General features: G+C 50.8%; 1 protein-coding gene and 1 long non-coding RNA gene across 8 annotated transcripts; both read left to right on the top strand.

Annotated features, from left to right (window-relative positions):
* Nucleotides 1-1,493: 1,493 nt before the first annotated feature.
* On the top strand, nucleotides 1,494-6,931 carry LOC130256432 (uncharacterized). Of its 3 annotated transcripts, none has more exons than XR_008841109.1 (3): nucleotides 1,494-1,982; nucleotides 2,194-2,300; nucleotides 2,738-3,153. It is a non-coding gene; the product is annotated as an uncharacterized LOC130256432 (long non-coding RNA). The 3 variants fall into 3 exon arrangements; XR_008841107.1 differs by lacking the exon at nucleotides 2,738-3,153 and adding an exon at nucleotides 5,348-6,931 and having other exon boundaries at nucleotides 1,496-1,982; XR_008841108.1 differs by lacking the exon at nucleotides 2,738-3,153 and adding an exon at nucleotides 5,348-6,931 and having other exon boundaries at nucleotides 1,499-1,982; nucleotides 2,197-2,300.
* A 3,365-nt stretch (nucleotides 6,932-10,296) lies between these two features.
* On the top strand, nucleotides 10,297-24,134 carry ELOVL1 (ELOVL fatty acid elongase 1). 5 transcript variants are annotated; one of them, XM_056497033.1, is made up of 8 exons: nucleotides 10,297-10,352; nucleotides 20,498-20,559; nucleotides 20,993-21,183; nucleotides 21,345-21,425; nucleotides 21,633-21,689; nucleotides 21,908-22,013; nucleotides 22,165-22,301; nucleotides 22,677-24,134. In XM_056497033.1, exons 2-8 carry the CDS (start codon nucleotides 20,514-20,516, stop codon nucleotides 22,929-22,931), a joined length of 873 nt encoding a protein of 290 aa, XP_056353008.1. In that variant the 5' UTR covers nucleotides 10,297-10,352; nucleotides 20,498-20,513; the 3' UTR covers nucleotides 22,932-24,134. The 5 variants fall into 5 exon arrangements, with proteins under 5 accessions (XP_056353008.1, XP_056353006.1, XP_056353007.1 ...); XM_056497031.1 differs by lacking the exon at nucleotides 10,297-10,352 and adding an exon at nucleotides 11,567-11,711; XM_056497032.1 differs by lacking the exon at nucleotides 10,297-10,352 and adding an exon at nucleotides 13,057-13,132.
* The last annotated feature ends 1,330 nt before the right edge of the window (nucleotides 24,135-25,464 follow it).

Here is a 25,464-nt window from a genome sequence, read left to right as displayed (position 1 = left end):
GGCTGTTACAGAAACTATTTTCCCTTGCTGCACCTTAGATTGAAGTTGCATTTATTTAATTCCCTTCAAGTCAGTGGATCTTAGGAGGGAACTGAGCCTCTGAGTTGTTATTACCGAAGGAGTCAGATATTATAATCAAGCTTTCCTGATCCTTTTTTATGACAGACTGAACTGATGAAAGTCCCTTTTGCTTTAAGGCATATTTTCCATTTCTTGACTCATATCCAAATCTCCTTATGCATCTGTGTCCTTTGGGACACTGGACCAGGACACACTATTCTAATTGTGAGAATGGGAATTCCAGATGCAGGACGACTTTAACCTCTTATCCGGTTGCTGCCAGTGCTTGAATGTTTAAACAGGGAATGGGAACAAGCCTTTTACCCATAAATTCACTGTGGAATTCATGGTCCACTGCTTGCCACTGTGATCTGCAAGTCCAACAGGGATTCACTATTCCTGGTGCACTGTGTCAGAATAAAAGTACTTTGCCCTGCTGGGTCTGGGCAAAGGCTCAGGCTGTGTCCTGCTTTGGCAGGGGCCAAGTGGGTGATTGGGAAGCACACTTCCTGTGAGCATAGGATGTGCTGCCATTCTGAGCCCTTGTGGTTTTTTCCCTGCCTTATCCAATCTCTTTTGAACTCATCTCTTCCAAGTAGGATAATTTTGGCTGGGAGAAGGCACAGCCCTGGCATGGCAGGTGCTGCTGGGCTGTCTGGGCTCCAGTTCAGGTGCAGGAGAGTGATGGAGAAGGGCACTGGTTTGTTCTGGCTCCCCACATCTCCCCTCAGTACGTGTCAGGCTCTGGTGCAGACAAAGGGATCTTTCATCGCATGGCCCAGGGATGCTGAGGGCTCCCAGGACAGCAGGCTGTGCCATCATTACTTTATGTTTTCCCAGGTAACCAGCTTTACACTATTTAGCACTATTTAGCACTATTTATTTATGCTGCAAATAAATACATGCTCAGAACCAGCTCCACAGGGAGCAGCTCCTCTCCTGCCTTGCACTTGGCCAGGCTGCCCATGAGCTCGTTCCTTGATCACACACGCTGCTGTACCAGCTCTCTGATAGATAGAAACATACAGTGCCAAAAAATTTATCATGGTAGTCTGACAGACTTATTGTCTGTAATCCTTGTTGATTGGTATTTATATTTCTCTGCTTTAAGTCTTTATCAGTATGATCACATATTTTTTGGTCATTATTTTGCATGTGATGTCTGTCGAATAGACACACCTGTTTACAAGGCCATCCTGTTTACTTTTTTAATATGTTGGCATAACATCAACTTGATTGCTCTCTGGAGCTTCTCCAGGTTTCCTTGTGTTGCTGGATCTCAGCATTAATAGTTTGGACTTTTAAAATGGTTAGTTATTTTTTTAGATGCAGGATACCCAGACTGTTCAGTTTTCAACATTTGCCTTATGCAACTGTGGTTTAACATCCTCCTGAGCTACTGTTAGAGGGGAAAGTGTTTCATCCTCGTGACAGGAATGCTTCATCTGGCTTCCTCCCAAATGCAGGAGAGAGATATTTATTGCCTTTCCTTCCTGCCCAGCTACCCACAGACCCACTGTTCCCAGTCTGTATCGCACATGCAGCCGTGCTGGGTCGTGCCCACAGCCTGTCCTGCTGCCGCCCTGGGCTACATCATCTCTGGGAGCCATGAAGCTCAGTGTGGTGCCACCACTTCACTGCTTCTCTCTGCATCCAGGGATCAGCATGACAAACACCTGCTGCTTGTTTGCTCTCTTGTCCCAGCCCCAAGCAGATATGTGCACACAGATGTCTGCTTTTGTTTAAACAAGAAAAACATAACACTTTTGTTTGTTTTTTTAACCTACAGGTCTTTAAGTGGGTGTCATGAAGCCTTTATAGTGGAAGTGAAGTACAAGAGGTGTGAGGGAAGAGGTGGCTGAAAAGACAGAGGACAGAAGAGTGAGGGGAATCTCTTCAGTTCTCCACACTCCACACCACAGGTAAGGCAGGGTTTCGGGGTGGGCTGTGGGGTTGGTTTCCATCCTCCTGCAAGGATAGGATCTTTCTGCCAGAAACATCTGGGACCAAAGGAGTAGTCTTGTGGTTGGGTTGAGAAAGCCAGAGCACTTTTTTATGCTAAGAAGCAAGATAATGGTGTGAGTGCTGCCAAAGGGTGTTCAGCCAAGTTTTTAATCTGCATTGTTTCCAAAGCAGCTTCACCTGCAGCTCACAGAGGAGAGACAAATACATGGAAACAGCAGCAAAAGGTGCATCTTAACTGACCTCTGAAAAGCTCAGAGAAGTCAAAGGCACAAAGGGTAAGTGGTCAAGTGGTGGAAGCAGCTCCCCAGACTGGGTCTGTGCTTTTCCCCAGGCTCCCTGCATGAGCTTGGTGGCCCCAGCAGAGGCAGAGCCTGTCTCTGTGACAGCTGGTGCCTACAAATGAATACACAGGTGGTTTCAAAAAAAATCCTATGGATCTCCTTCCACCCAAGTGCAATAAATCCTCAACTATCTTAGACATAAAATGTTACCACTTTATACCTCACAGAGAGGCTGTGGCGATAAAATGCTCAAGAAATGGGATGTTTGGATGTATTTGTAATACATGCCATAAAAATAGTTCAAGCTGATGTGATTGCACAGTTTATTTATTGTCTCTATGATACTACAGCTCTCTGGCTGGATCCAGAAACATTGCCTTGGTGGAAACCTGCATTTAGAAATTAATGCAAACCTTCTGCAATTTCCTTAGGGGTAACCCTGTACATGAGAGTAATGCAAAGTATGCTGTCTGGCTCCTCTGAAGGGAAAGACTTTATCCTTTTTTATTTTTTTGGTGTGTGTTTTTTAAAGAAAGGAAATTACTGCATGTATATTTCTGACTGAGATGCATATTTTCCAAAGCCAGAGGTTCGAAAGCTGTAGCTCCTGCAAGAGCTATCTTATCACTGCTGCTTAGATTCTGTCACTGATTTACCTGCTTGTTGCAAGGCTTCTCTCTTTGCTTCCATCATGTCCAAGCAGTTTCTGCACTGAAATAGCAGTGGGTGCTATGTCCTGCCTGGTGTGTCAGCTCCTTTCCTCTGAGTAAAGACTGTGCTGCAGAGTACTTTTGTGTTAAGTTTTTTATTTGCTGGCCATACATCGGAGTAAAGGCCATTCTTTGGGGCATTGCTGTCTATGGGTGTTATTTCAAACCTGCAGCATTTCCCAGGATGTTCCTCTTTTGAACACAAACCTCTCCCCTCTACACCTGTTGCAAGGTGGCTTTGGTGGGACATGTCTGTCTTCCACTGCCATGTGACAGTCTTGGGCTCTGCCCACCTTGGCATGCAGCACAGAGGTGTGCTGCTCCCATGGGAATTTCGCTTTGAAACGTGCAGCGGATGTTTACGTGGAGTTTATTTTTGGTACTGATGCAGTACTGAAGTCAGGATCCTGCTGTGTGATATGAGAGAGATGGCTCTTGTCTCCTGCTCTGCTGCAGCTTCAAAGCATTGCCCTAAGAGCTCAAGGCAGTAGCTAATACAGGAACAGTTTGCATCCCCCTGAGAACCATGTTCTGCGTAAGTGGGGCTGTGGAACAAATTTTGGCTGTCTTGCTTTTGTGTATTTAGGTTCTCATGGGCACCACAGCAGTAGAAACAGTGTCAATCATCATCATCGTCGTCGTCGACATCATGGCACAGCCTGTTTTGCTCCAGTCAGCAGAAAAATGCATCAGGTTGTGACTTGATTGCACATGGGACTGTGCAGGAGCTCCCACATGTGCAGAGCGCGGGCTGGGCAGGGAGCAGGGCAGAGCTGGACTGCGGGCAGGAGGAGCTGGGCAGTGCTGGGATACAGGCAGGAGGAGCAGGGCAGAGCTGGACTGCGGGCAGGAGGAGCTGGGCAGAGCTGGACTGCGGGCAGGAGGAGCTGGACAGAGCTAGGATACAGGCAGGAGGAGCTGGGCAGAGCTGGACTGTGGGCAGGAGGAGCTGGGCAGAGCTGGGATACAGGCAGGAGGAGCTGGGCAGAGCTAGGATACAGGCAGGAGGAGCTGGGCAGAGCTGAACTGCGGGCAGGGAGCTGGGTAGAGCTGGGCTGTGGGCAGGAGGAGCTGGGCAGAGCTGGGATACAGGCAGGAGGAGCTGGGCAGAGCTGGGGCTGTGGGCAGGGAGCTGGGCAGTGCTGGGATACAGGCAGGAGGAGCTGGGCAGTGCTGGGATACAGGCAGGAGGAGCTGGGCAGTGTTGGGATACAGGCAGGAGGAGCTGGGCAGTGTTGGGATTCGGGCAGGAGGAGCTGGGCAGAGCTGGGATACAGGCAGGAGGAGCTGGGCAGTGTTGGGATTCGGGCAGGAGGAGCTGGGCAGTGTTGGGATACAGGCAGGAGGAGCTGGGCAGAGCTGGGGCTGTGGGCAGGGAGCTGGGCAGTGCTGGGATACAGGCAGGAGGAGCTGGGCAGAGCTGGGGCTGTGGGCAGGGGGAGCTGGGCAACACTGGGCTGCGGGCAGGAGGAGAGACAGTGCAGCCCTTCACTGTGGATGCTGTTCCACTTCTGCTCTCCCCTTCCCCTGCACCCCTTGGACCTGCCAGGCAGGTGCAGAAGGCCATGGCAGACCTGCCACAAGCTTTCTTATCCCTCAATTTCCTTTTTCTCCCTACTCACCATGGGTCTCAGGGCACGTGCCTGTGCTGCTGACTGTGCCAGTGGACAACCTCAGAAGCAGAGAAGATGGCAGGCAGGCCAGGGAGGACAGTATCCCCTGCTAGCCTGCAGCTCAGACAGGCTGGCAAAGCCCAGCCCTGGCTGGAGCTAAACATGGCCTCGTTTCATGGCAAAACAATTCCTCTTTGTGCAGCCTGTTCTCCCAGAACAATCCTCTGCTCTGACAATATCCTTTCTATGGCTTAGTCCCTGTGGAGTGGCCAGCAGTGTGCTCAGCCTGATGCCTGGCAGCTCACACCCCACTGCCCAGTGGCCAAGGTGCAGCACCTGGACCCCTGCCCTGGGCAGCTTCTGCTGAGGACTCTGTGGCCACTTCAGGTCAAGGCAAAGTCTTCTCAGGAAAGTCCCCAGCACAGCCTGGAGCACTTAGGAGGTTTTTTTTCTACCTTTGCTCACTCCATGGAGCTGCATGGCAGCAGGAGGACAGCCCTGGAACACCGTTGTGGAGCCTGACCTATGGGTCTCAAGTCACCAATTCCGACTGTAATCCCAACTGTCTGAGTGAAGAAGTCACCCAGTGTTGCCAAGCTGCTCTCTTAGGCTCCAGGCAGTCCAAGACAGATTGCCAGAGATGGTTAACTTCTGTAGGCTTTACATCACAGAGGTAAAATGAAATTACTTTCTCATCACCTGCATTTTCTCTCTTCAGGAGCACATGCCCATGAGACAGCCTTGAAAGGTCCCTGAGAAGGGGCAGTTTTCAAGTCCCTACAAGAGACAGAGCTCCCAGAGCTTCTCTGTTCTTCTGCCAAGGTGTGCTGCATGTGGCCAATCACCAATACTTGTACAGTAACCAAGGACTCCTGTTGAGCTGCATGTGCTGAAACCTTCAGACCTCCTGACCCTTTCCAGCCTCCTGCCAGCCCATGCTAGACCTTGAGGTGGTCCTGCCATGCCTGCTGCCGTGCAGAGACACTGAATAATGGGCTTCTCTAGGCTTTTAGTATCCTCAGACACCTTGCTGTAGCTATGGGTCTGCTTCTCCCCCTCCCCCTGCCCCACGATTTGACAGATTTGAAATAAGCTCCATTATTCCATAAGACTCTCCTGTAGGCCACAGGAACAAATAAGGATGCTTCAACAGGTCCAGAGTGGGCTGAGACTTCTGGCACGTTCTGTGGAACCCCAGGGTGTCCTGTATTGCTGGGTTGATGGTGCCAGCCCATGGAGGTGTCAGGGCTCATGCTGGAGAGGCTGCTACGCAGCTGACAAAGAATGCTTGTCCCAGCAGGAAACAACAGTCATGTGTGCTGCCCACCCCGGCTGGTAGGCAAAGTCCAGCAATTAAACGCACCGGGGTGAAAGTCTGCCGTGCAAGCTGCAGTGCACCACCGCGGTGCCGGCGGGTGATGCTTCCAGCGCCCCTTTCATCTCAAGGAATGCCTTTTCGCAGGTGATGCTTCGATGGGAACTGCAGTGTCATGTTACAACAGGGCTGTCAGCGGGGTCGTTTCATGCCTGCTGGCCACAGAAATGTTGTGGGTTGTTTACTGGTAGCTTGAGGGACTTACAGGGACCTCAGATTCCAAGAATGAAAGCATTTCTTTTTGCTTAAGGGGAGAGGGCAACAGTGAAGGGGTAATTGGCCTTTACTGCCTCTACAATGTAATCAGCACAAATAACACACAAAATTTTGCACAAGGTGAGTCACTTAATCTTGATATCAGTCGTGGAAGGACGCATCACATCAGCCTGAACAACACACATGCCCAGGCATGGCCTTCCTGCCCACCTCCATTTATTGAAATTGCAGAGCTACATGATGGCATTTAAGGGTGCCTAGTAGTGTCATCTCTCACCATGAAAGCCTTTTCTGATTTTCTCAGTACAGACAGAGGTGTTGTAGGAGCATTTCTTGGATGTTTTGTGATTGTAAGCATCATCTATTTACATTTTTTTTTCCATGGAGCCACAGAGAAAGTGTGCAACAATAATTTGTGGTTGATAGTGCTTTAGAGTCCAACCTCAGGGAAAGGGAGAAGGCTAAAGCAACATTAGAGAGGCAATTTACATTCAGTGTTTTTATCTGGTCACATGCAAAATCTTTGGTTTTTCAGGATTAAATAGAAAAGGATGGAAGGATTTGTAAATTATCTTCTCACTCCCCAAGTGTAATAAAATGTGTAAATTTACTAACTATGTGTGTTAAATACATTACTGAAAAACTACAGGGCCAATTGTTCATGTGTTTAATTTCACTGGATTCCTTTGAAGATTTTATTTTATTTTAGATTTTTCAAGTTGAATAATGTTATTTTTTTTTCCAAATAAAATTCTCACCATTCGATTGATCAGTTTATTTAAAAAAATGAATTAGTAGTTATAAATTCATTGAATAAGAAAAAATAAATTTACTACATAAACCAGACATGGTCAAAAAGATATCTGAGTTTCCCAGGAAAACCAGGATTTTTAGAATTCCTAAATTCTCAGAAAACTGAGAAACTTAACACCTGAAGAGGCTGAAACCTCCCTTTTCCCCACCCAGCTGCATGGTGAGCCTAAGCCAGTCTTCAAGGCTGGCACCAGAAAAGGTGCAACACTGTACCAGCATCTCTCATTACATGCAGAAAAAATTATCATTACTAATCCCTGAGGTCATAACCTCTTAATGAACTTCATTCCTTTTCCATTGCTTAGTTCTTACAGACCTTCCCATCTGATAGTCTGGTAATTGTGTGCACTGAGGATGGCTTCAGTACTTGTGCCTCCAGCAAACACTGGCTCACGCCTGCTTTTTGCACCAGGGCAGAGCCATGAGGGGAAAGAGAGATGCACTTGGCTCTGCAAGGAGCAAGGAGAAAGCAGAAAACAAGGGCTGGTGGAGGGAACAGTGCAAAGGAAAAATGCAGAGGCTCCCACCCACCTCCATCTGACTGGATCCCCATTCTAAGAAGGACCCCCACTAAAGCTGAAGTGGAAATGGTGTGCTGTTCTCCAGCACAAGAAACAGGGGAAGGAGCTTCAGCTTTTCCAAACTGGAGCCTGGTGCAGCCCAGGCTGTTTCCTGAATTGCAGGTGAAGAGTTAATGACTTGTAGGGCTTTGCCAGCTGCAGGAGTGGCTAATGCAGGCAGGACTCCCTCGTGCATGCATGTGACAGGATCATCTCGGGTCTGGTGGTCCTGACTGAAGTCAGGGTGACACGCTTGGCTGGCTGTGAGCAGCTTCTCTCTCCCAAATTTCAGGTCAGATGGGCAGAATTCAAGATGGAAGCAGAAGGTTATCTGTCTATAAAAGATTCTGTCCCAAGACTCTTTGGGAAGATCAGGACCTGTGACAACAGGTCACATCACTTGTCTCCCCCACCTCCCTTATTTTTCAGGGATTTATTTGCTACGTGTTCTTGTGCTACCCTGCTTCCAAAGAGGCTGGAAGGCAGAAACCTAGACCCACAGCATGCAGAAAATTAGTCAAGTCCTTGCTGGAGGCCTATCCCCAAGGTTTAGGTGGGGACCCTGCATCACCCCTTTGGACAGCACAGCACCAAATTCATGTCCCTGCAGCCAGGCTGCTCCTGCAGAGCAGGGTCCTGGCCCCAGCTGGATCTCCTGCCCAGACTGCTGCAGCACTCTGAATATTGTGGGAAGGGTGAACACCAAAAAACCCAGATAATCACTGAGCACGAGAAGTAAAGGCAAACATGCAGACCAAAGGGAACCCATCAAAGCTAGTGAGTGTGAAAAGAAGAACAAACTGATGGAGGAGAAATAAAATGGTAATATCTGTTTGATGTGTTGGAGAATTAAGGAGAGAAGAAGTGGAAAGGAAAAACAAATTTAACAAATACCACACAGAAATAATGGTGGAGGTGGCAGACACAACAGGGAAATAGAGTCAGGACCAAGAGAGGAGAAATAAATTGCCTTCAGAGCAGAAGAAAAGAGAATGACCTGGAAATTAATTCCAATAGCAGGAAGAGGCTGGGCTGTGCAATTTGGGGCTCATTGTTAGGGCCTGACAAGCCTGCCAGCAAGGGTGGATGGAGAGAAGGAATGCTTGGAGAAAGCTATGAGATGCAGGATACCAGGTGGAAAAGAATGCAATGCTAGGGAGTGTGAAGACATCCACTGATCTCTAATTTCATGACAAACTACATAGCAAGGTTTCTACTGAATTGGGTCACAAATCAAATAAAAATAAAGAAACGTTGCAAAATAAAAGGAGGACAGAAAAAAAACCCCAAAAAACCAAGGCTCATGCCTATACTTAACAAAGGAGAGAAACTGATTCAGTCTGTTTGGGCTCTGCTAGTCTGGGGTTAACAGTATCCAGTTAAAGAGTAACACAGCAGACAGAGAGGAAGTGGAGGATAGAATACAGTTTATTATGTAGATTAACTTGATAGTTAAAAAAATCCCTTTCTATGAAGCTATAGGCCCTGTGTGGACTCCAGGGAAGCAGCTCTGAACCTTGGGACCAATTAGCACCTCTGGTAGATGTTGGGGAGAGACAAACAGGAATTCCACGTGCGAAGGAGTGGTTAAGGTCAAGATGAAGGCAAAGACTGAGGAAAGGGAGCATATCAGGACACACAGATTATTACTGAGGTACTTTGTGGATATTTTTATAAATTAATTTCCTTAAGGACTGGCAAAATTATTAGGTGTAATTTGATGAAATCAGAATGTTGTAGTGTGTTAAAAATGTAGAAGAAAGTAAAAGAACGCTATACCACTAAAAAAGGGCAAGAAAGTCACCAGAAGAGACACTGACCTGCCTGCCTCTGCAAATACAGCCCTGCCTGTATCCAGATGGGGAGTTCTCACTAGGTGAGCACAAGTCTGCAACTGCTCCTGGTCACCCATCTTCAGGAGAGGGAATGTGAGCAGCAGTACAGCAAGCAGAGCTACCATGGCATTAGGTGCAGGGACAGGCAGACTAGTAAGAAAATGCTGGAAAAACTTGTTTAGTCCTCCCTGTAATGGCTGAGAGGGAGATGATTGCAGTCTCCAAATACACTAGCATGAACAGGACGTGGGTGAGATAAATTACAACATTGGCACAGGAACAAATATTTATTAACCAGCCGTGCATCAAATTAAGCTGGAAATGAGAAGATGATTCCTAACAATTAGAATAGTGAGTTCTGAAAACGCCTTCAGACCAGGCAAGCACGAGTCAAATCCCGGCCACATTTTAGGATGCAGGCTGGCATGGCTGTGAAGGCGCCACAGGATGGAAACACTCTGGAAACTGCACGCGGTCAGAGTCGGCGTCTCTGGCTTCTGTCCGGTGTCTCCGAAAGTTCCCGGTGCCTGTTGCGCTGTCACGAGGAGGAAAAAAACCCGTGAGCTGCGGGTTTATGGACCTGTACGGGTCTCCCTCATGCAGCCACCACCACTCTCGAGCCAGCCCTCCTCACGGCACGGTGCCCCTGCCCAGCCCGCAACCTTTCCCAGCCATTTTCCCCTTCACGGCTCGGCCCCGCAGGCAGAGCCCGCCCGGCTCCCGCCGCAGCCCCGGCCCCTCAGGCCCCGCCGCCGGGGGCGTGGCCACGGAACGGGCGGGACGCGGCGGGCGCGCCGATTGGTCCCGGCTCCCCTGGAGGCGGAGCTCTGCGCTTTCTGCCAATCGGCAGCGGTGAAGGGGCGGGGCTTCCCGCTTTAATGGCTGGGGCGGCCGTGGCGGCGGTAGAACGGGGTGCGGCTGGCGGTGAGTGCGGGTGGCCGTGGGGTGGAGGGCCCGGGGCCCGTTCTTTTCTGGCGGGGGTGGGCTGGGGGTGTCTGGTCTGTTCCAATGGGTGTTTGCGAGTGGAGAGTTTGGGTGGAGGTGTCCGAAGTTAGTGGTGGGTCGAGGCTGGTTGTTGGGGTGTGCTGAGGGGGCTTCGGAAGGTGGTTGCAGAGCAGGAGGGTGCTGAGGAGGCCTTAGCAGGGTTCAGCTGCTTTGGGGGGGTTAAGCTTTGCTGCTAGGAATGCTGGGTCCTGCTCCGGGGAAGCCATGTGCTGTCTTGGCACCTGTTAATTACCCGGTCGGAGGCGGCTCGTGTGTGTATGTCCATGTTCCCGTCACCTGGGATGCTCGTGGCCATGGGAGGAGGTGTGTGGTGTCTCCTCACCACCGGGGTGGAGGGGCGCGTCGGGAGAGGCGGTGGCCTGATGGGTGGGATGAGTGTTGTGATACTGTGACGTGCCCTTGGCGGGTGATCACGCTGGGTGCGGCTGTAGAGGCTGTCACCCCCCCCCGGAAAGGGGGGTACCGCGTGGTAAGTTCATAGATGTGTAAAGCTGCCTCTGTCAGACACAAGTGGAGTCCGACTTAAGTTGTTGAAATGTTTTGGTTTTTTTTTCTCAAAAGCAGCGGGGTCCTGGCTGTGTGAAGTGCCTCTCTGCTCCTTGGCTCACAGCCTGGTGCCCCTGCTCCAGCGCACCCATGGTGCCAGGGAAGGGTGCAATTCCCTTCCTGCAGTCGGTTGCTCTCCTTCGGGGTAAAGCCGGCCTCTCTGTGCGAAGCTGGGATGCCTGGCCGGCCGGGGGGAAGGACTGTCCCTCCGTGGCACAAGCACCGGCCTTCCCCCGCGCAGGTCTCTGCCGGGGGCCGCGCTGGGTCCTGGCCGTGACGGGGCTGTCTCCCCATTTCTGGCCGGTGGCCTGAGCCCAAGGGTACGCCCGCTTCCCGGCCCAGGGACCGGTGGCTGCACAGCCTCGGGAGAGAGATCGGCATCGCCTTGTTTCCCTTTTTACGGGACTGTCCCACTCCGCAGGCAGCGGAGTAGCCCTGCGGGCTCGCTGAACGGTGGCCGAACCCGCACACATCGTGGCGGCGGCGCGGGGCCTCTCTGGGCCCGCTGCGGCCCTTCCCCGCCGCGCAGGCCCCGCTGGGCCTCGGCCCCGCTTCCGGGCCCGTCCGCGCCACACCCGGGCCGGGCCGGGAGCCGCCCGGGCGGGGGGACCCGCGGCTCCCTCCGGCGGCAGCGAGGCCGGGGCCTTTGCCAGAGGCCCTCGCAGGGGTGGCAGCAGGGCTGAGCGGGGCGCTGCCCGACTCCTGCCCTGAGCGCCGGGCTGAGGGCTGCAGGTACGCTGAGCTGCCGAGGGCTGTGGTCTCCTGCGGCTTCCCCGCAGCGGGGTGCGAGCAGCCCCCGGCGGCTGGGGAGCTTTCTTTTAACCAGCTCTCGGCATCAATGTAACCATTCAGATGGCTCTTCCCTCCTCCTCCGGGCAGGGTGGCAGTACCAGGCCTCCCCCGCTGCTGCGACACAATGTCAGCTTTGAGTGCCGGCTCGTGTAGGTGCTTGGCCTCCAGCTGGCCCTCGCTCTGGAACGCGGTGGCAGGAGGAGGAGGTCACTGTCACCCCCCTGGTGGCAGCAGTTGCCTGGCCTTGGGCTCACCTGGCACTGGTATGGTTGTGAGCAGGGGTCTGTGCTTCCTGGGCTACTGCGGGCTCAATAACCACTGGCAGTACAAGGGCTTGGACTGTAGCTCTCTCTAGGTGGGCCAGTTACTCTGTTGTAACCAACGGGAAGCTGGGAAAGCTACTTATTTTTTACGTTGTAACAGACTAAATGAGTCTGTATACATAGACACTGCAACAAGAGGCAAAGCTTTGGGGGTGGCCTTACGCCTCAGTGCCTGGGCTGCTGACTGCAGAGGGTCTGTCAGGTGCTTTCCATGTGACTGATCATATTGGTTCTGCAGACCTAAAGGTGGGGGGGGAGAAGAGGGGTGAATACCCCTTCCTATGCTCAGTAGGCAGCATGGAATAACACTGGGTGCTTTACCTGCTAGTGCATTTCTTCAGAGCATCTCTTCCCCTCTTGAAGGCCAGGATTGCCTGTGCAGCGGTGCATCAATCCTGCTGTGCTGTCCCAAACTGACCAATTTCTCTTCTATCAGAATGCAGTCAGGGCAGATTCCTAGCTGGATGGAGCTGACCTTCCCACCAGACCTGCTGGGCAGCTTCTTGAGGATAGTTTAGAGTCAAACAGCTGGCTGAGCCCTTGGGGCTTGGCTGAGACTGCTGTGCGTTATCTCCTTCCTAGGAAGCCCCTCTAGCTCATGGGTGTGAGCTGCTGCTAACAGCCTGTTCCTATGAGAAACAGCAAGATGCCAAATGTTGCAGCATCTACTTGCTGCATCTTGCTGTGGGGATTAAGCTATGCCACCCACACAGCCTGGGCCTCTATGGTCCTGCCTTATGTTGTATTATTTTTGTGTTCTGAAAGTCTGTTGGTGGGGGGGGGGATTATGTGGTCTTTCAGGGAAGAACTGTCATATGAGAGAAAGTACTGTTAAAACTGAGACTTGGGAGTAAAAGCTCACTCTGACCTAGAGGTGTCTCATACCATATGTTAGAGATTAAAAAAATAAGGGAACTTATTGAAGTTGCATTGTGTCTCCTTTCTGTCCTGGTGGAGAAAAGCTTTACATCCTGAGGAGCCTCTGAAGCTGGTGTCAGAAGCAGGTGCTTGGCTGGGCACTGTCCTTGAATGTTACAGGTGAATGCATTCTCCTTTTCTGCTGGGGGTTATGGCACAGTGAACACTCAGCCTGAGATGCTTACAAGGAACACTGGGAGGGGTGCCTGTGATGGCCTAAGAGATGCTCTGTGTTTCTGTGCTTTTTGTATTGGAGCTCTGGTAGTGTGTGCCTTACTGCTGTCAGATGGTGGGAGTACTTAGGCTGGAAAGTCTGGTTCTTGCCAGTCAAACAGGTGAGGCAGCTTGGGCTCTTACAGGGAAGAGACAGTCCCCAGGAGCCAGGACTCTTCCCTTCAGGAGTTGTGGGGCTGCTGTTGCTGAGATGACAAGTTACAGCTGCCACAGCCTATTCCCTACCATCAGGCTGTTGTCTGCATTCTGAGCCTTAAGTGGCTTGAGGATGGAGGAGGTGGTAGCTGGGTCTGATGTTTCTAGATTTCCCTTAGTGTGTCATAGGTTTGATTCTCCATTCTGGGATGGATTGGGATGGTCAGCCATCACTGGCAGCAAGTTCTCCAGCTTTCTTGCAAGGAATGCTCTTTCCTTGTGGATCAGATCAGCTAGCTTGCTCTGATGGTTTGATTTACTCCATACACACACACAGTGTTTATAACTCCTGCTGCTTTTATTTATCCTTAAGAGGCTTTCCCTGTCTGTACAGCAGTAGAAGCAAGTGTGCTGACTTTTAGTGGTCAATCTACACCTGTGTTGAGATAACCAGGCTTCATACTTCACTTGCTTTGTGCTTGGAAGGTTGTGAATCTGCTTGAACATGGTAACCATTAAGCTTCAGGCTTGTTGAATTCTAGGTACTTATACTGTGCTATAGGAGTATGACATCTGCATACTGTCACAGAACATCCTGCTTTCTTGTTAAGATATTGTGTGACTGCACTGCCTTCTTGGTGTGGAGGGTACAGGACCCAAAGCTGCTGTCACGGTAAGTTCCAGGCAGCGGCCCCTTGTCTTGTTGAGGGGTGACTCTGGGTTCACACCTGGGCTTCTTGAATAGTCCAAATAAAGCTGTCAGAGGAAATTTGAGTTTTTCCTTTCCGCATCTTGCTTTGTAGATTTTAATGTACATCTTGTCTTGATGTGCCTGTCTAATTAATGCACAGGCCTGAATTGGGCAGAGCACACTAATCATTACTGTGTCATGATTACAGCCAGGGCTGTGAGAACAGAGGTGAAGCCTTGTATTGAGGCATTTGCATAGTGATTAAAACCAGAGATGAATGCTGTGGTACAGCCTGTCCTGCCTCCAGATAGGGGTACTCTGCTTATTTGCTAGGTGGCTTTAGAAGGCTTGACCTGATTTTGGATGCAGATGTTAGAAGTTGGTCTTGCTCAATGTAGCCCTGCCTGCCCTCCTGTCACCTGCCTAGTTCTGTCCTTCCTGAGTGTGCTCTGTGCACTCTGGGGGGCTGCTGAGTGCCTTTACCTCATAGAGGGAGCTCAGCCGTCTCTACCTTCCCCCTTTACCTGGTGCTGTATGAGGGAGTGACACAGATCAATAGTTAGCTCAGAAAGGAAATACCTTATTTTCTACTTTTGTTCATATCTCACATTGTTTCTTTTCTTCCTTCACTTCTTTAGTCATTTGTTCCTTGCTATGTCAGATTTTCTGCTTAATGTTGTCTTTCTGGTTTTTTTTTTCTCTGACTGCTCTCATCTCTACTGGTATCAGTTCTCTGAATATGCAGCTACCAGCTTTGAATGTGATAAGGAGTAAACCTACTCTTAACAGCTTGAGGAGGTGCTGCCCCGAAAAAAAAGTAGCTATGTATATTAAACCTCTTACTGCAAGATATACTCTTGTGAGACCTTGAAATCTGATTATCTGCCTTGATTTTTGTACAAGGTTACCAGTATCCTATTGCAACTGGTGTCTTTCTTTCCCTGAAAGCTTGTGAGGTGCCACACTGACTGTCAGAGCTTCCCTGCTAATCTGGGAGTCTTCTCTTGCTTTCCCTGCTGCCAGTGAGCATGGGAAGCGGAGAGCTTAATCTGTTTGTAGGATGCTGTCCAAAGGCCTCAGGGTTTTACAGCCACTTCGTGAGAGAGTTGTAGGGTATTAACACATGCTTGGTGAAGATGAGGAAACTTCTCAACTTCAGGCAGGACACTTGCTGCCACTTGGATGCAGTGTGCCAGGAGCAGCAGCCAGCCAGCATGAGTCCTGCACCGGTTGCAATGGCAGCTCTTGCAAGAGTTGTTACATATCACGACTTTGAGAGTGTGCATCCCTTATGTGAACACACACCTCCTGTACTGGCTTCAGAATATGCTGGTGTAGAACATACGGTACCAGGTGTTGGCCATGTCCTTTGACATTCAGCATAAAGTAGGTGAGCCAGAGGAAGTGACCAATGGATAGGATTCAAATAGGAAAGCTTACCCAGTGGTGCTAGCATAAAGTTTCCTTGCAGTCTTTGTAGTTGTGTTGTGGACTGGGTTCTCAAACTCCAATCAGAGTTTGCCCTGAGTCCCCAGGGCTGAGGTGCCAGGTAGCAGGGCTCTTTACTGCTCTGCCCTAATCTGTTGGTATGGCTTTTCACACTTAAAACATAGAAGCTCTGGCAGTCCTGCCATACTTGTCTTCTATAGCTGGTGAGCTGGTGACAGGCATGTTTTTAGACTGATTTCTTTTGAGAAAAAACATGACTTTAGAAGCAGGTGGACAATGCTGTCTTGAGTTTTAAGTGAATGGCTGAAATTATTAGCAGGAATGCAAGTGGACTTGAATACAGACAGCTCTCCTGTTGAGTGGCCTCTGTGTGTGTTTGAGCTGGTGTTAGGAGATGCTGTGTGAAATAAGTGTGTACTGCCTGGTTGCAACCCTTTCACTAGGCACAGAGCAGCAAACAGAGGAGATCCAAATTCAGTTTTCTGTGCTTTGCTGCACATATCAGTCTGAGTGATCCCACTACAGAGCTGATAAAAATAGGGGTTTGGAGCTTATGGCTGGCTGGGCTCCTTCTCCCTCTTGTCTTGTTCTGACTGCCTTGCTGCCTGTGTGTTGTTTGGGGCAGATAAAGTTTCATGTTCCTCGTCTTGCTGGATTCAAGATGTGCATGAGCTCAGGAAAGCTTCTGGAGCTGTCCCTGTCAGATCTTGCTGGTGATGTTTTGTGGTGCTAGCCTCGTGTGTGCAGTACACACCCCTCTCTGTGCCTGGCCTGAGCCTGGCTTGATCAGTTCCACTCTTCTGCAGGGAAATAATCCATGGGCATGTGGGGCTGTGTGCAGGCCTTGCTGGACCCCACAGTGACTTTCTGGAGCTCCAGGCAACTGGGCAGGTGCTATGGTGGGGAGCCGGGGGAGGAAGATGCCAGGTCATGGATGTGAGTTAGTTTCACATCTAGCCAACTGATCATCTCCTGACCTCTGAGGGCTGCTACTCCCTGGGAACTCCACAGGGGCCAGGCCTGCTTTAGCCAGTTCAACAAGGGCCCTGTGCCAGCTCTCCCTGGGGTGACAGCTCTGTGGCCGCTACCAGATAGTTTTGGTGTTGCCTTTAATTAAACTAGTGCGGAGATGATGGTGTTTGCTTCTGCACTTATTACAGGACTGATTTCTGACCTGAATGCTGAGGAGTAGGAGTGTTCGATGTCTGGGGCAGAGTCTGTTGCTTGCAGATAGTTCTCGTGTGGGGAGATGTGTGCCCTGCAAAGCTACCTGGGTTGAGCTCTGGTCTCTGTCAGTGTCATACTTCTGACAGTGCTGTGGTCTGACTGGGGCTGGTCATAAAAGGCCTTGTTGTTGCTGAAGTTGCACTAATTAGCTGTATAGCTTGCTGGAAATATGCAGTGTGCACATTGCTTGGTGTAAGCAACTATTTAATCCTTGATGTTGGTTACTGGAGCAGATTGTGGTGTGATACTCTAGTTTGCAAATAGTGGGAACTTTTTCTCTGACATGGGGAAGTGACTCCCTGTTGCTGAGAGAGAGATGTGTTGCAATGTTTCTCTGTATCATGCAGGGTGTGTTTGGGCCCCTAGGGTTCCTGCTCATTTGGGATGCTTGGACCTATTTGCTTGGTTTCTCTTCAGGTGTTCAAGGCTCAGCTTTGCGTTCCTCATCTCCTCCCAACTCCTTGCCTGAGAAGGTTAGGATTTAGAAGAAGTCAGGGAAAGCAAGTGTCCTCCATGTGCAGAGAGGACAGATCCAACTACCGAGCTGTGAACATCTGCAGTGTGTGATGTGTGGTGTAGTGTGGAGTGCAGTAAGAGTAAGGGCAGGTGCCTGTCTGGATGGTGAAACCCTCTCAAAGTGCAGAGGGGTGTTGTGCACAGAGGAGAGTTCAGGTTCCTGGACAGTTGGTGCTCAGTGCTGGAAAACTCCTGCCTGCAGCAGAATGGCTGGCATGGAGCAGTCATGGTTTAGGCAGGCCAGTGCACTTCACATCCCCCTGCCTAGTGAAGGTAACTCTTGGGCCTGCCCTGCAACTCCCACTTTGCTGCTCAACTGTCAACACCCCAAGGCCAGTGGCTGCCCCTTGAGGGACAGAGGAGGGAAAGACAGACCTGCATCTGCTTACTGAGCAAGGCATACTTTTGCTTCTTTGATGCAGGATGATGTAGCATGCCATACATATTTATATATCCTGCTGACCTGTCTTGCAAAGACCTGAAGACTTCAGAAGTTTCCCTGGAGATGTGGTTGCTCTGTTAGTTTAGTTTGGCAGGATGTTGTTCTGCCTAGAGAAACTGAGAAAAACTTACAGGCCCTTTCCATAAGGGCCTGTAGCATAATTCTACTGCTTCTGCCGTGGTAGAAGTCTTGGTGTTTGCCCAGAGTCTGTGTTCAGGACAAGTCCAATGCCTCCCAACTTCCTGTGGCATGTGTGGTTGTAGGAGCATTGGATGTGTTTCAGAAAACAGCAATAAGAGAGAGACTTGTTACTCTTCATGCTGATGGGGACTTCTGTGCTAGTCCTGGTTTGAAATGGTCTTCTCCCACCACTTGTTTGGCACTGCCATAGTTGTCATGGACCCTGAATTGTTTTGAGCTGGGGTCCTAGTTGGCCAGTGGTACTGCAGGCTTTAGCCCAGTGAAGTGATCTATAGTGTCTGAGCTGAATTGTTTTGCTGCAGTGTGAGATGTAGCTTTGAGCTCAAAGACAGCTAACCACTCTCTCCTCATTCTAGCCTGCCCAAAATAGGCAAGTACTCGGCAGGATTTTTGTCTCGCCCTGGACCTGTAGTAAGGCTGACTCATTCACCTTGATAAGATAAACACAGACCTTGAATAGTCAGGTGCCTCTGCTGGGAGCTGACTCTTGAGGGCTCCTCAATCTAGCAAATAAAGGTGTAGCTGGATGTAGTGGTTGAAAGCTGAAACTAGACAGACAAGTTTGGAATTAGCTCTTAGCTATTAAAGCAACATAAAGCTCAGCAGCTTTCCAGACTTGCACTTACTCTATTTCCCACAGCTGAGTCTTGAGTGTCTCTTAAGGATGCAATAGTTCCTGCTACACTTTTATCTGGCCTTTGCTGCATGTGGAGAGTGGATTATATTGGCAGTGCCCAGAACCTTTAATATTTCTGGCATCACGGTGATACTACAAGTGAGTATTACTTGCTATTAAATCCTTTGGAACCTTGGGTTTGGAGGGTGAACATTATATTTTGCTGCTTAGGCCCCCTGATGTGTGGGGGGATAAGTCCTAAGTTGGCTTTGCCCTATTGCTCCATCCGCCTCCAAGGTGGCACAAGGAACCACCTTCTGTGCTTTCTGAAACACAGCAAAACTCCTTGGGCTCTGTCCTTGGGCTGCATGGCTGTGTGGGCTGCTCTTGAGCCTTGCTTTTGGTGGAATGAGTCTTTTGGAGGATTGAGGTGAAGGAGGAGACCTCTTCCTGCCTGCTGCCCTTGCAGAGAGGTTAGGTGGCACTCCCCAGTCTGGAGGAATGCAGAGGGTATGACTAGGCAGGCACAGAGCCAGCTCTGCTGCTGCACCAAACTGATTTGCAGGGAATGGTGAGGCAGAATGGTGTGTGCCAGGCCTCCCTGAAGATTACTGCTGGCAAAGCCTGCCATGGAGGTGCCTGGTAGCTCAGCACTGGAAGTGTCTGCTGCCATCCTGCCTACAGCAGAGATGACATTGAGTTCTTCCTCTTGCTGTAAAGCTGAAGGAGCAGTGCTGGTGTTGGCTGGTGAGTGCTTGAGGTGGCAGTGGCTGCTGAGTGCTCAGGGACCTTACTGGGAGGGACGGTACTTTGGCTTCAGCCTCCTGCTGGTCTGGAGGAGGCCATGTGCTTCCTGCTGGTGGCAGCAATATACCTCCTGGGGAGACTGGACTGGGGACCCATTTTCCCAGGCATGTGTGGGCAATGACTCCTGTGCACTGTCTTGGAGGGAAGGGATAGGTGGACTGTCTGGTAGCAGCTGTGGGGAAGGCCTCCCTCGCAGAGGATGAGTCAGGTGAGGCTGGGCCTATGCTCTACCTGCCTTCCTGCTGCCCTGGTATCCTGTGGGCTGGGGAGAGGCTGGGGAGCACAGGGGGATGGGTGAGGCTGTAAGAGCCTAGGCCCTTCCTGCTTTTCTGGAGAGTGTCTGTCCAGATCACTTTCCAGTGTGTGCTCACACTGAGGTTGAGCAAGTGTGGGGAGTGCCAGTCCTTGTCCCTTACATGCAGCCTTACATTGTATGGTTTTCTCTTGTCCTGAAGGGGAGTGGAAATGCCATTGCCAAGCAGAATGGACCTGGCCTGAGGTACTAGGTTATGTGGTAGTAGTTTCTTGTCTTGAGGGTTTTGTGCAAGGATGTGAAACCAGGAACTTCCACAACAGAAACTGATGTTTGTTTCTGAATCTATGGGTTTCCTTCCTCATGTAATGGGCTGACCAGTGATAGTGTGCTGCTTCTGTGGTGGGAATCAGTTGGCAGGAGCCCAAAGCTGATTTTAAAGGCACTGCGCTGTGGAGAGTGTGGGCCAGCCCTGCATCTCTGCACCTGGGTCAGAGCTGTGTGCCGAGTAGCTATGGCTGCCAATGCTGGTGGTGATGTCCTGGTGTTTGTGGATGGTAATACTTCAGTTTGTGCAGCAGGAGCAAGATTAAGGGGCTGGAGATACAGTACTGAGGTTGGAAGCTTTCCTAGCTGGCTTGAAATGTTGGGTTTTTTACTTGGAAGGACTGCTGGCATTGGATGATGGGGTTCCCAGCAGAGCTGGGGAAACAGGTCCAGGCTCTGTGAGAAGTGAGGTCTGTGGCTCAGCTGAAAAGTAGATGCTGGTGTGTGATCAGCTGAAAGCAACACTGGCCAGATACATGACTGTTTTTCTGAAACTGGACTTGGAGTTTACTGATCTGCAGGGCTATGCTCTGTAGGCTGCCCTCCTGAGAACACAGCTGCATAATCTTCCCTGCCTCTTTCCACAGGGATACTGCCATCACCATGGAGGGGATTGTGACTATGTATCAGGACTTCATGAAGAAAGCAGGTGAATGTTTGGCTTTGTCCAGCTATCAGACAGGTTGCACTCCAGGCTTTATTGCCAGAGGCACTGGAGGGTGGTCTGTCATCCCTGAAGCATCCCTGGTCTAATTGCATCCTGTCTTTGCCCTTACACAGATTCCCCTCTGGGGTTTTTGTGCTGCCTGTTATGCGGCTGTCTTGCCTCAATACCTGTGCAAATCATTTTGGGGCACTTGTGCTCTCCTGGGCAGATCTCCAGGCTGCCCTGCAGCATGGCTTCAGGCTATACAGTGCTGGGTCTGGCTGACTTCATCAGTCTCTGCTCCCAGACTGCTTCCCTACTTTCACTTGTCCTAGAACAGTATTGCCGTGCCCTTGCCTCCACTGTGGCAGTAGCACTGCTGGCAGCAGGCTGGGGTGGGGATGCTAACTGCTCTGCACTGTGCCTCTTTCTGCAGACCCCCGCATCGCTGATTATCCACTGATGCAGTCCCCATTCCTTGTGATGGGCATCCTTCTGGGATATGTCTACTTTGTCCTGTCCTTGGGTCCCCGGCTAATGGCCAACAGGAAGCCTTTAAACCTGAAGAAGTTCATGGTGCTATACAACTTCTTTCTGGTGGGACTCTCCCTTTACATAGTCTATGAGGTGAGTTGTCGGTAGCTTGGTCGGGCATGTGTAAGGCAGTGTGTGTGGGCTGTGTGGGTGATGGGGAGCCCTTTTTCTGGCTGTTCCCTGCCCTTCTGTGCAGAGCTTGATGTGCAGTGGGTGATGTGTTAGACCTCACCCTGATGATGCTCTTGTTGCAGTTCCTGATGGCAGGGTGGCTTACTGGGTACACCTGGCGATGTGACCCTGTGGACTTCTCACAGGACCCCAAGGCCCTCAGGGTGAGTTCTCATCCCTCTCTTGATAAGTGGGGATGGCCTTTAGAGCTTCTGTTTGGACAGCAGGGTCGCAACTCCTGCCTTTTCTGAAGCAGAGAATGTGCAGTCTCTGGGCCTTGGTTTCATGCCAGGGTAACTGTATGAAGCCCTTCAGTCACTGGGCTTCCTCAGGCTGAGGTGGGTCTCTAATGTTAACCTGCTCTGTTACAGATGGTCAGTGTTGCTTGGCTCTTTGTTTTCTCCAAGTTCATCGAACTGACAGACACGGTGAGTTACTAAGAAGGCCTTGTCACCACTTGCTGGGCAGGGAATTGAGGCACAGTGTATTTGGGGTAGGTGCTTTTGCTACTGCTCTGGAAGCTGTGGGGTGACCTAATGAGTGTAAAGGGAGGCATCTCTGAGATCAGATGCTGAATTAATGGCCCAGCCTCTTCTAGGTGCTCCCAGGGCTGCAGGTCCTTGATACAGTTGGCCTTTCATTGCAGGTCATCTTTGTCCTGCGGAAGAAGAACGAACAGGTCACATTCCTGCACCTTTTCCACCACTCTGTTCTGCCATGGAGCTGGTGGTGGGGAGCAAAGTTTGGTCCAGGTAAGATGGCAACTGTCTGGGTGCATGGATTGGGTAGGGTTACCAAAGTGTGCCGAGAAGGGGTTTTGGCTCTGCTGTGCTCTTAGCAGCTCTGTGTAGTGCTGGTTGCTGTGGAGTATTGACTTTCACTAACAAAAATCTATCTTAACAGGGGGAATGGGCTCATTCCATGCCATGATCAATTCCATGGTGCATGTTGTCATGTATTTCTACTATGGGCTCTCAGCAGCAGGACCTGCCTTTCAGAAGTACCTGTGGTGGAAGAAGCATATCACAGCCATTCAGCTGGTAAGTCTGTGTGAGCATGTGCCTGATGTGAAGGGCAGGCCAGCTTTTGTACCTTTTGAAAGCTGCAGTCTCCTCTGTAGCATATTGTACTGAGCTTTTAGCAGCTCTGCCCCACTGTGGGCCTCTGATAGCCTACCAGCCTGGTTTGGGGTGTGGGTGCTGTTCAGCTACTGGGCTGCAGCCATATTGGGAGGGTGAGAGGCATATGCAGCTCTGAGACTTGTGCCTGCCTCTTCCAGCTGCTGCTTTACCATAAGGACCTCTTGCTTCAGACTGGGAAGGGAGTCTAGGTGTTGCCTTTAAAAATAAGGTCTCTAGTGGGTTCCCTGATCCTGCTGCCATGAATAACTTGTTCTTACTCTGCCTTGCTCCCAGGCACAATTTGTGATTGTCTCCGTCCACATCTCCCAGTATTACTTCATGCCCAACTGCCAATACCAGTTCCCCATCTTCATTCACCTTATCTGGATTTATGGGACCATCTTCTTCATCCTCTTCTCCAACTTTTGGTACCAGTCCTACACCAAGGGCAAACGGTTGCCCAGGGTGGCTCAACAAGCAGCCCAGCACAATGGTAGCAGCATCCATGAAAATGGCACTGTCACCAATGGCAAGGTCAAAGCCAACTAGAGGGTAAAGTGCTCCCAGAGCCAATGAGAGCCCCGGGGCAGAGGCAGCTGGGACCTGTCCCTCTGCTCCTGGGTGCCACTAGCCAAGTCAAGTGCCTACAGACTGTTGTACCCCTGTGCCCAGTCCTGCTGTCCCCTGTCTGCATGCTCAGCCCCTCTGCTCTGAGCAGCCATGCACCACTACTCCTGGGAGGGCTTGTGCTGTTTCTCAGTGTTGCTGAGCAGAGAGGCAGCCGCCTGCATCACAGCTGTGGGGCTGCAGTCCCATTCCAGTGTTTCCAAAGGAACTTTCCCCAAGTGCCTACACCTGGCTCTTCTGCCTAGGGGCCATTTCCTTCTGAGTAGGACCAAAAGAAGAGACCGTTTCCTGTCCTGGTGCCCTCTCCTCTTCCCTGTCTCACAAGAGCTTGTGTGGATGAGCAGATTCGTCCCTGGCTGCTTGTTACTGCCAGCTCATGTGTGAGTGCTCCTGCTCTACGATGCCTTGTGCCACTTTGTTCCATGCCACAGTGCTGCATGCCCCTTCTGGTCCCTGTGTGCCCAGCTTGGGAGTCCTGCCCTGGCATATCTGTGCCCAGGTGTCTGTGGAGAACGTAGGGGCAGTACTTATGGGACTTAAGGGCCCAGACCTGCCCAGTACGGTACACATGCCCTGTGCCTAATACATTGCAGGGGCTGTGAAAGCCTGAAGGGCTTCCCCCACATGGTAAGCCCAGGCTGCCTTGCCATTCTTGTGCCTGGGCTGGGTGCTCTGTGTGTGCTTAAGCCACACTTACCTAATCCTCTATGGCAGCTGGTGGCTTGCTCCAGAGTGGGGGAGACAAAGCTCAGCCTAGTCTTGGACCACTTCCATTCCCGTAAATTCAAGACTTGAGCAATAAGTGCCCCTAAAATCAGCTCCTGGGCTCTCCTGCTTGGGACCAGTCCTGCTCTGGCCTAGCCTGAGCACAGTAGAGGGCGGTTTTAGCGTGCTCGGCTGTGGTGCAAGAATGAGCACCTGTTTTCTCTGTGGATCTGACTGGGCCTGTGTGAAGATGTGCTCTGCCCTTCAGCAGGGCAGTGCAGGAGCTCTCCTGGCCTGGTGCCTGTCACCTGCTCTGGCTGTAACCAAAACATGCCGATGGCCTCGAGGACGAGGTGAAGGAGCCAGGCCCTGTCAGATTGGGCTGCTCTTCTATTACAAATAAACCAACAGAAGGAGAAATGGCTCTGTCCTCTTGTTTTCTTGGCTCAATGTAAGCAGAAGCTGTTCCAGGTGCTTGGTCCTGCCCAGGGTGGTTGGAGGCAGGGCTGGGAGAAGCAGCTGGTGTAGCAGGTTTGTGCTGGGGGAAGAGGGTGATAGCTGTGTGCTGATGAAGCAGATGGCAGATTGTTTCCAAATGTTTTGGTAGAGCAGCGCTCAGGGCTGGACGTGTGTCAAGGCTTCTATTGTGAAAGTGACTCCACCCTGTCAAAAAATGGCTGGGGTGGAGTGTGGGTGTGGGCTGGGCCCTGGGCCACCTTGTCCAGGAAGACCTGCTGCTTTTCAGAAATCATGGGGATTTAAGTTATGGCAAAGCGGGGAATAGACTTTGGAAACTTGAGTGCTTGGGAAACAGCAGTTTGTTGCTTACTGCATCTGCTGAAGGCAAAAACTGCCATCTGTGAATCCCCCTGCAGCATGGATCTGTGCAGAATATATCTTAGCTTGGTTAGAAGAAGGTTTATGTTGCTGCCTTGCTTTTGCTGCAGAAGCGCACCTATGCCTGGCTGGGCTCTGTTATCTTTCCAACTATCTCATTCTGGTGTCCCTTCAGTGCTGTTGGGGTGGAGGGCTGCCTTCCCCATCACCCCATGACTACAGCTCTCGAACAGAGGCCAGCCTGCGTGCTGACTCAAGCCTGGGAAGAAGAGTGGGGAGGCAGCTGGGCAGCTTGTGGCTGGGAGGAATGTGTTAGAGCAGCAGCCTCCAGATGCTGAGTTTCACTGTAGGTTTGGTTGTGGGGTGGCAGGGCTTTGGTAGAGGTCCAGCCAAAGCCCTGGAGCAGAGCTTGATGTGAGAGGTCTGCTGATCTGACCTGGGCTGCTGTACACCTCAAGGCCATGCTCTGAAATGTAGGAAAGCATCTTCAAGTGACCTGAACTGCTGTGACTAATATGCCTAAACTGCACAAGGGCATCACCCTCTTCTATAGCCCTCAATATCTTTGTATTCAAGAAGTCAGGAAGTGGGATCTGGCTGCTGCGCTTTGCCATGTTCTTCCAGTTGTTGATGCTTCTCTGGCAGTAGACTTAGATGAGAATTTGTTCTCATCCATGCTGAAGTGGTGTGTAATGTTAGTTCAGTGCTCAGAAGTCACCCCTTCAGGAGGTGTAGGTGATGGTCCAAGCTGATAGGGACCTTTTCCTGTCAAACCTCCTCCTCCTTTCCAGCTAGCTCTTGGTAAAGACAAGACTCTCTTTGCCCAAAATAGTAACAATGCTTTAAACTACTTATGCTTGGTATTTTAGAATGGGCTGTTCCCTGCATGTGCTCTGTTCTCCCTTCCTCCAAT

Source organism: Oenanthe melanoleuca, chromosome 8 (assembly GCF_029582105.1).
Source record: "Oenanthe melanoleuca isolate GR-GAL-2019-014 chromosome 8, OMel1.0, whole genome shotgun sequence".
NCBI lineage: Eukaryota > Metazoa > Chordata > Aves > Passeriformes > Muscicapidae > Oenanthe > Oenanthe melanoleuca.
The sequence above is the reverse complement of the archived record's forward strand: the minus strand, read 5'-3'. Positions and strand labels throughout refer to the sequence as shown.

Coding starts and splice junctions, on each gene's coding strand:
- ELOVL1 (XM_056497030.1), top strand. CDS start 13,948: ATGACATCTGCATACTGTCACAGAACATCCTGCTTTCTTGTTAAGATA. Junction 14,055..20,497: donor GACCCAAAGCTGCTGTCACG/GTAAGTTCCAGG, acceptor CTCTTTCCACAG/GGATACTGCCATCACCATGG. Junction 21,426..21,632: donor AGGACCCCAAGGCCCTCAGG/GTGAGTTCTCAT, acceptor GCTCTGTTACAG/ATGGTCAGTGTTGCTTGGCT.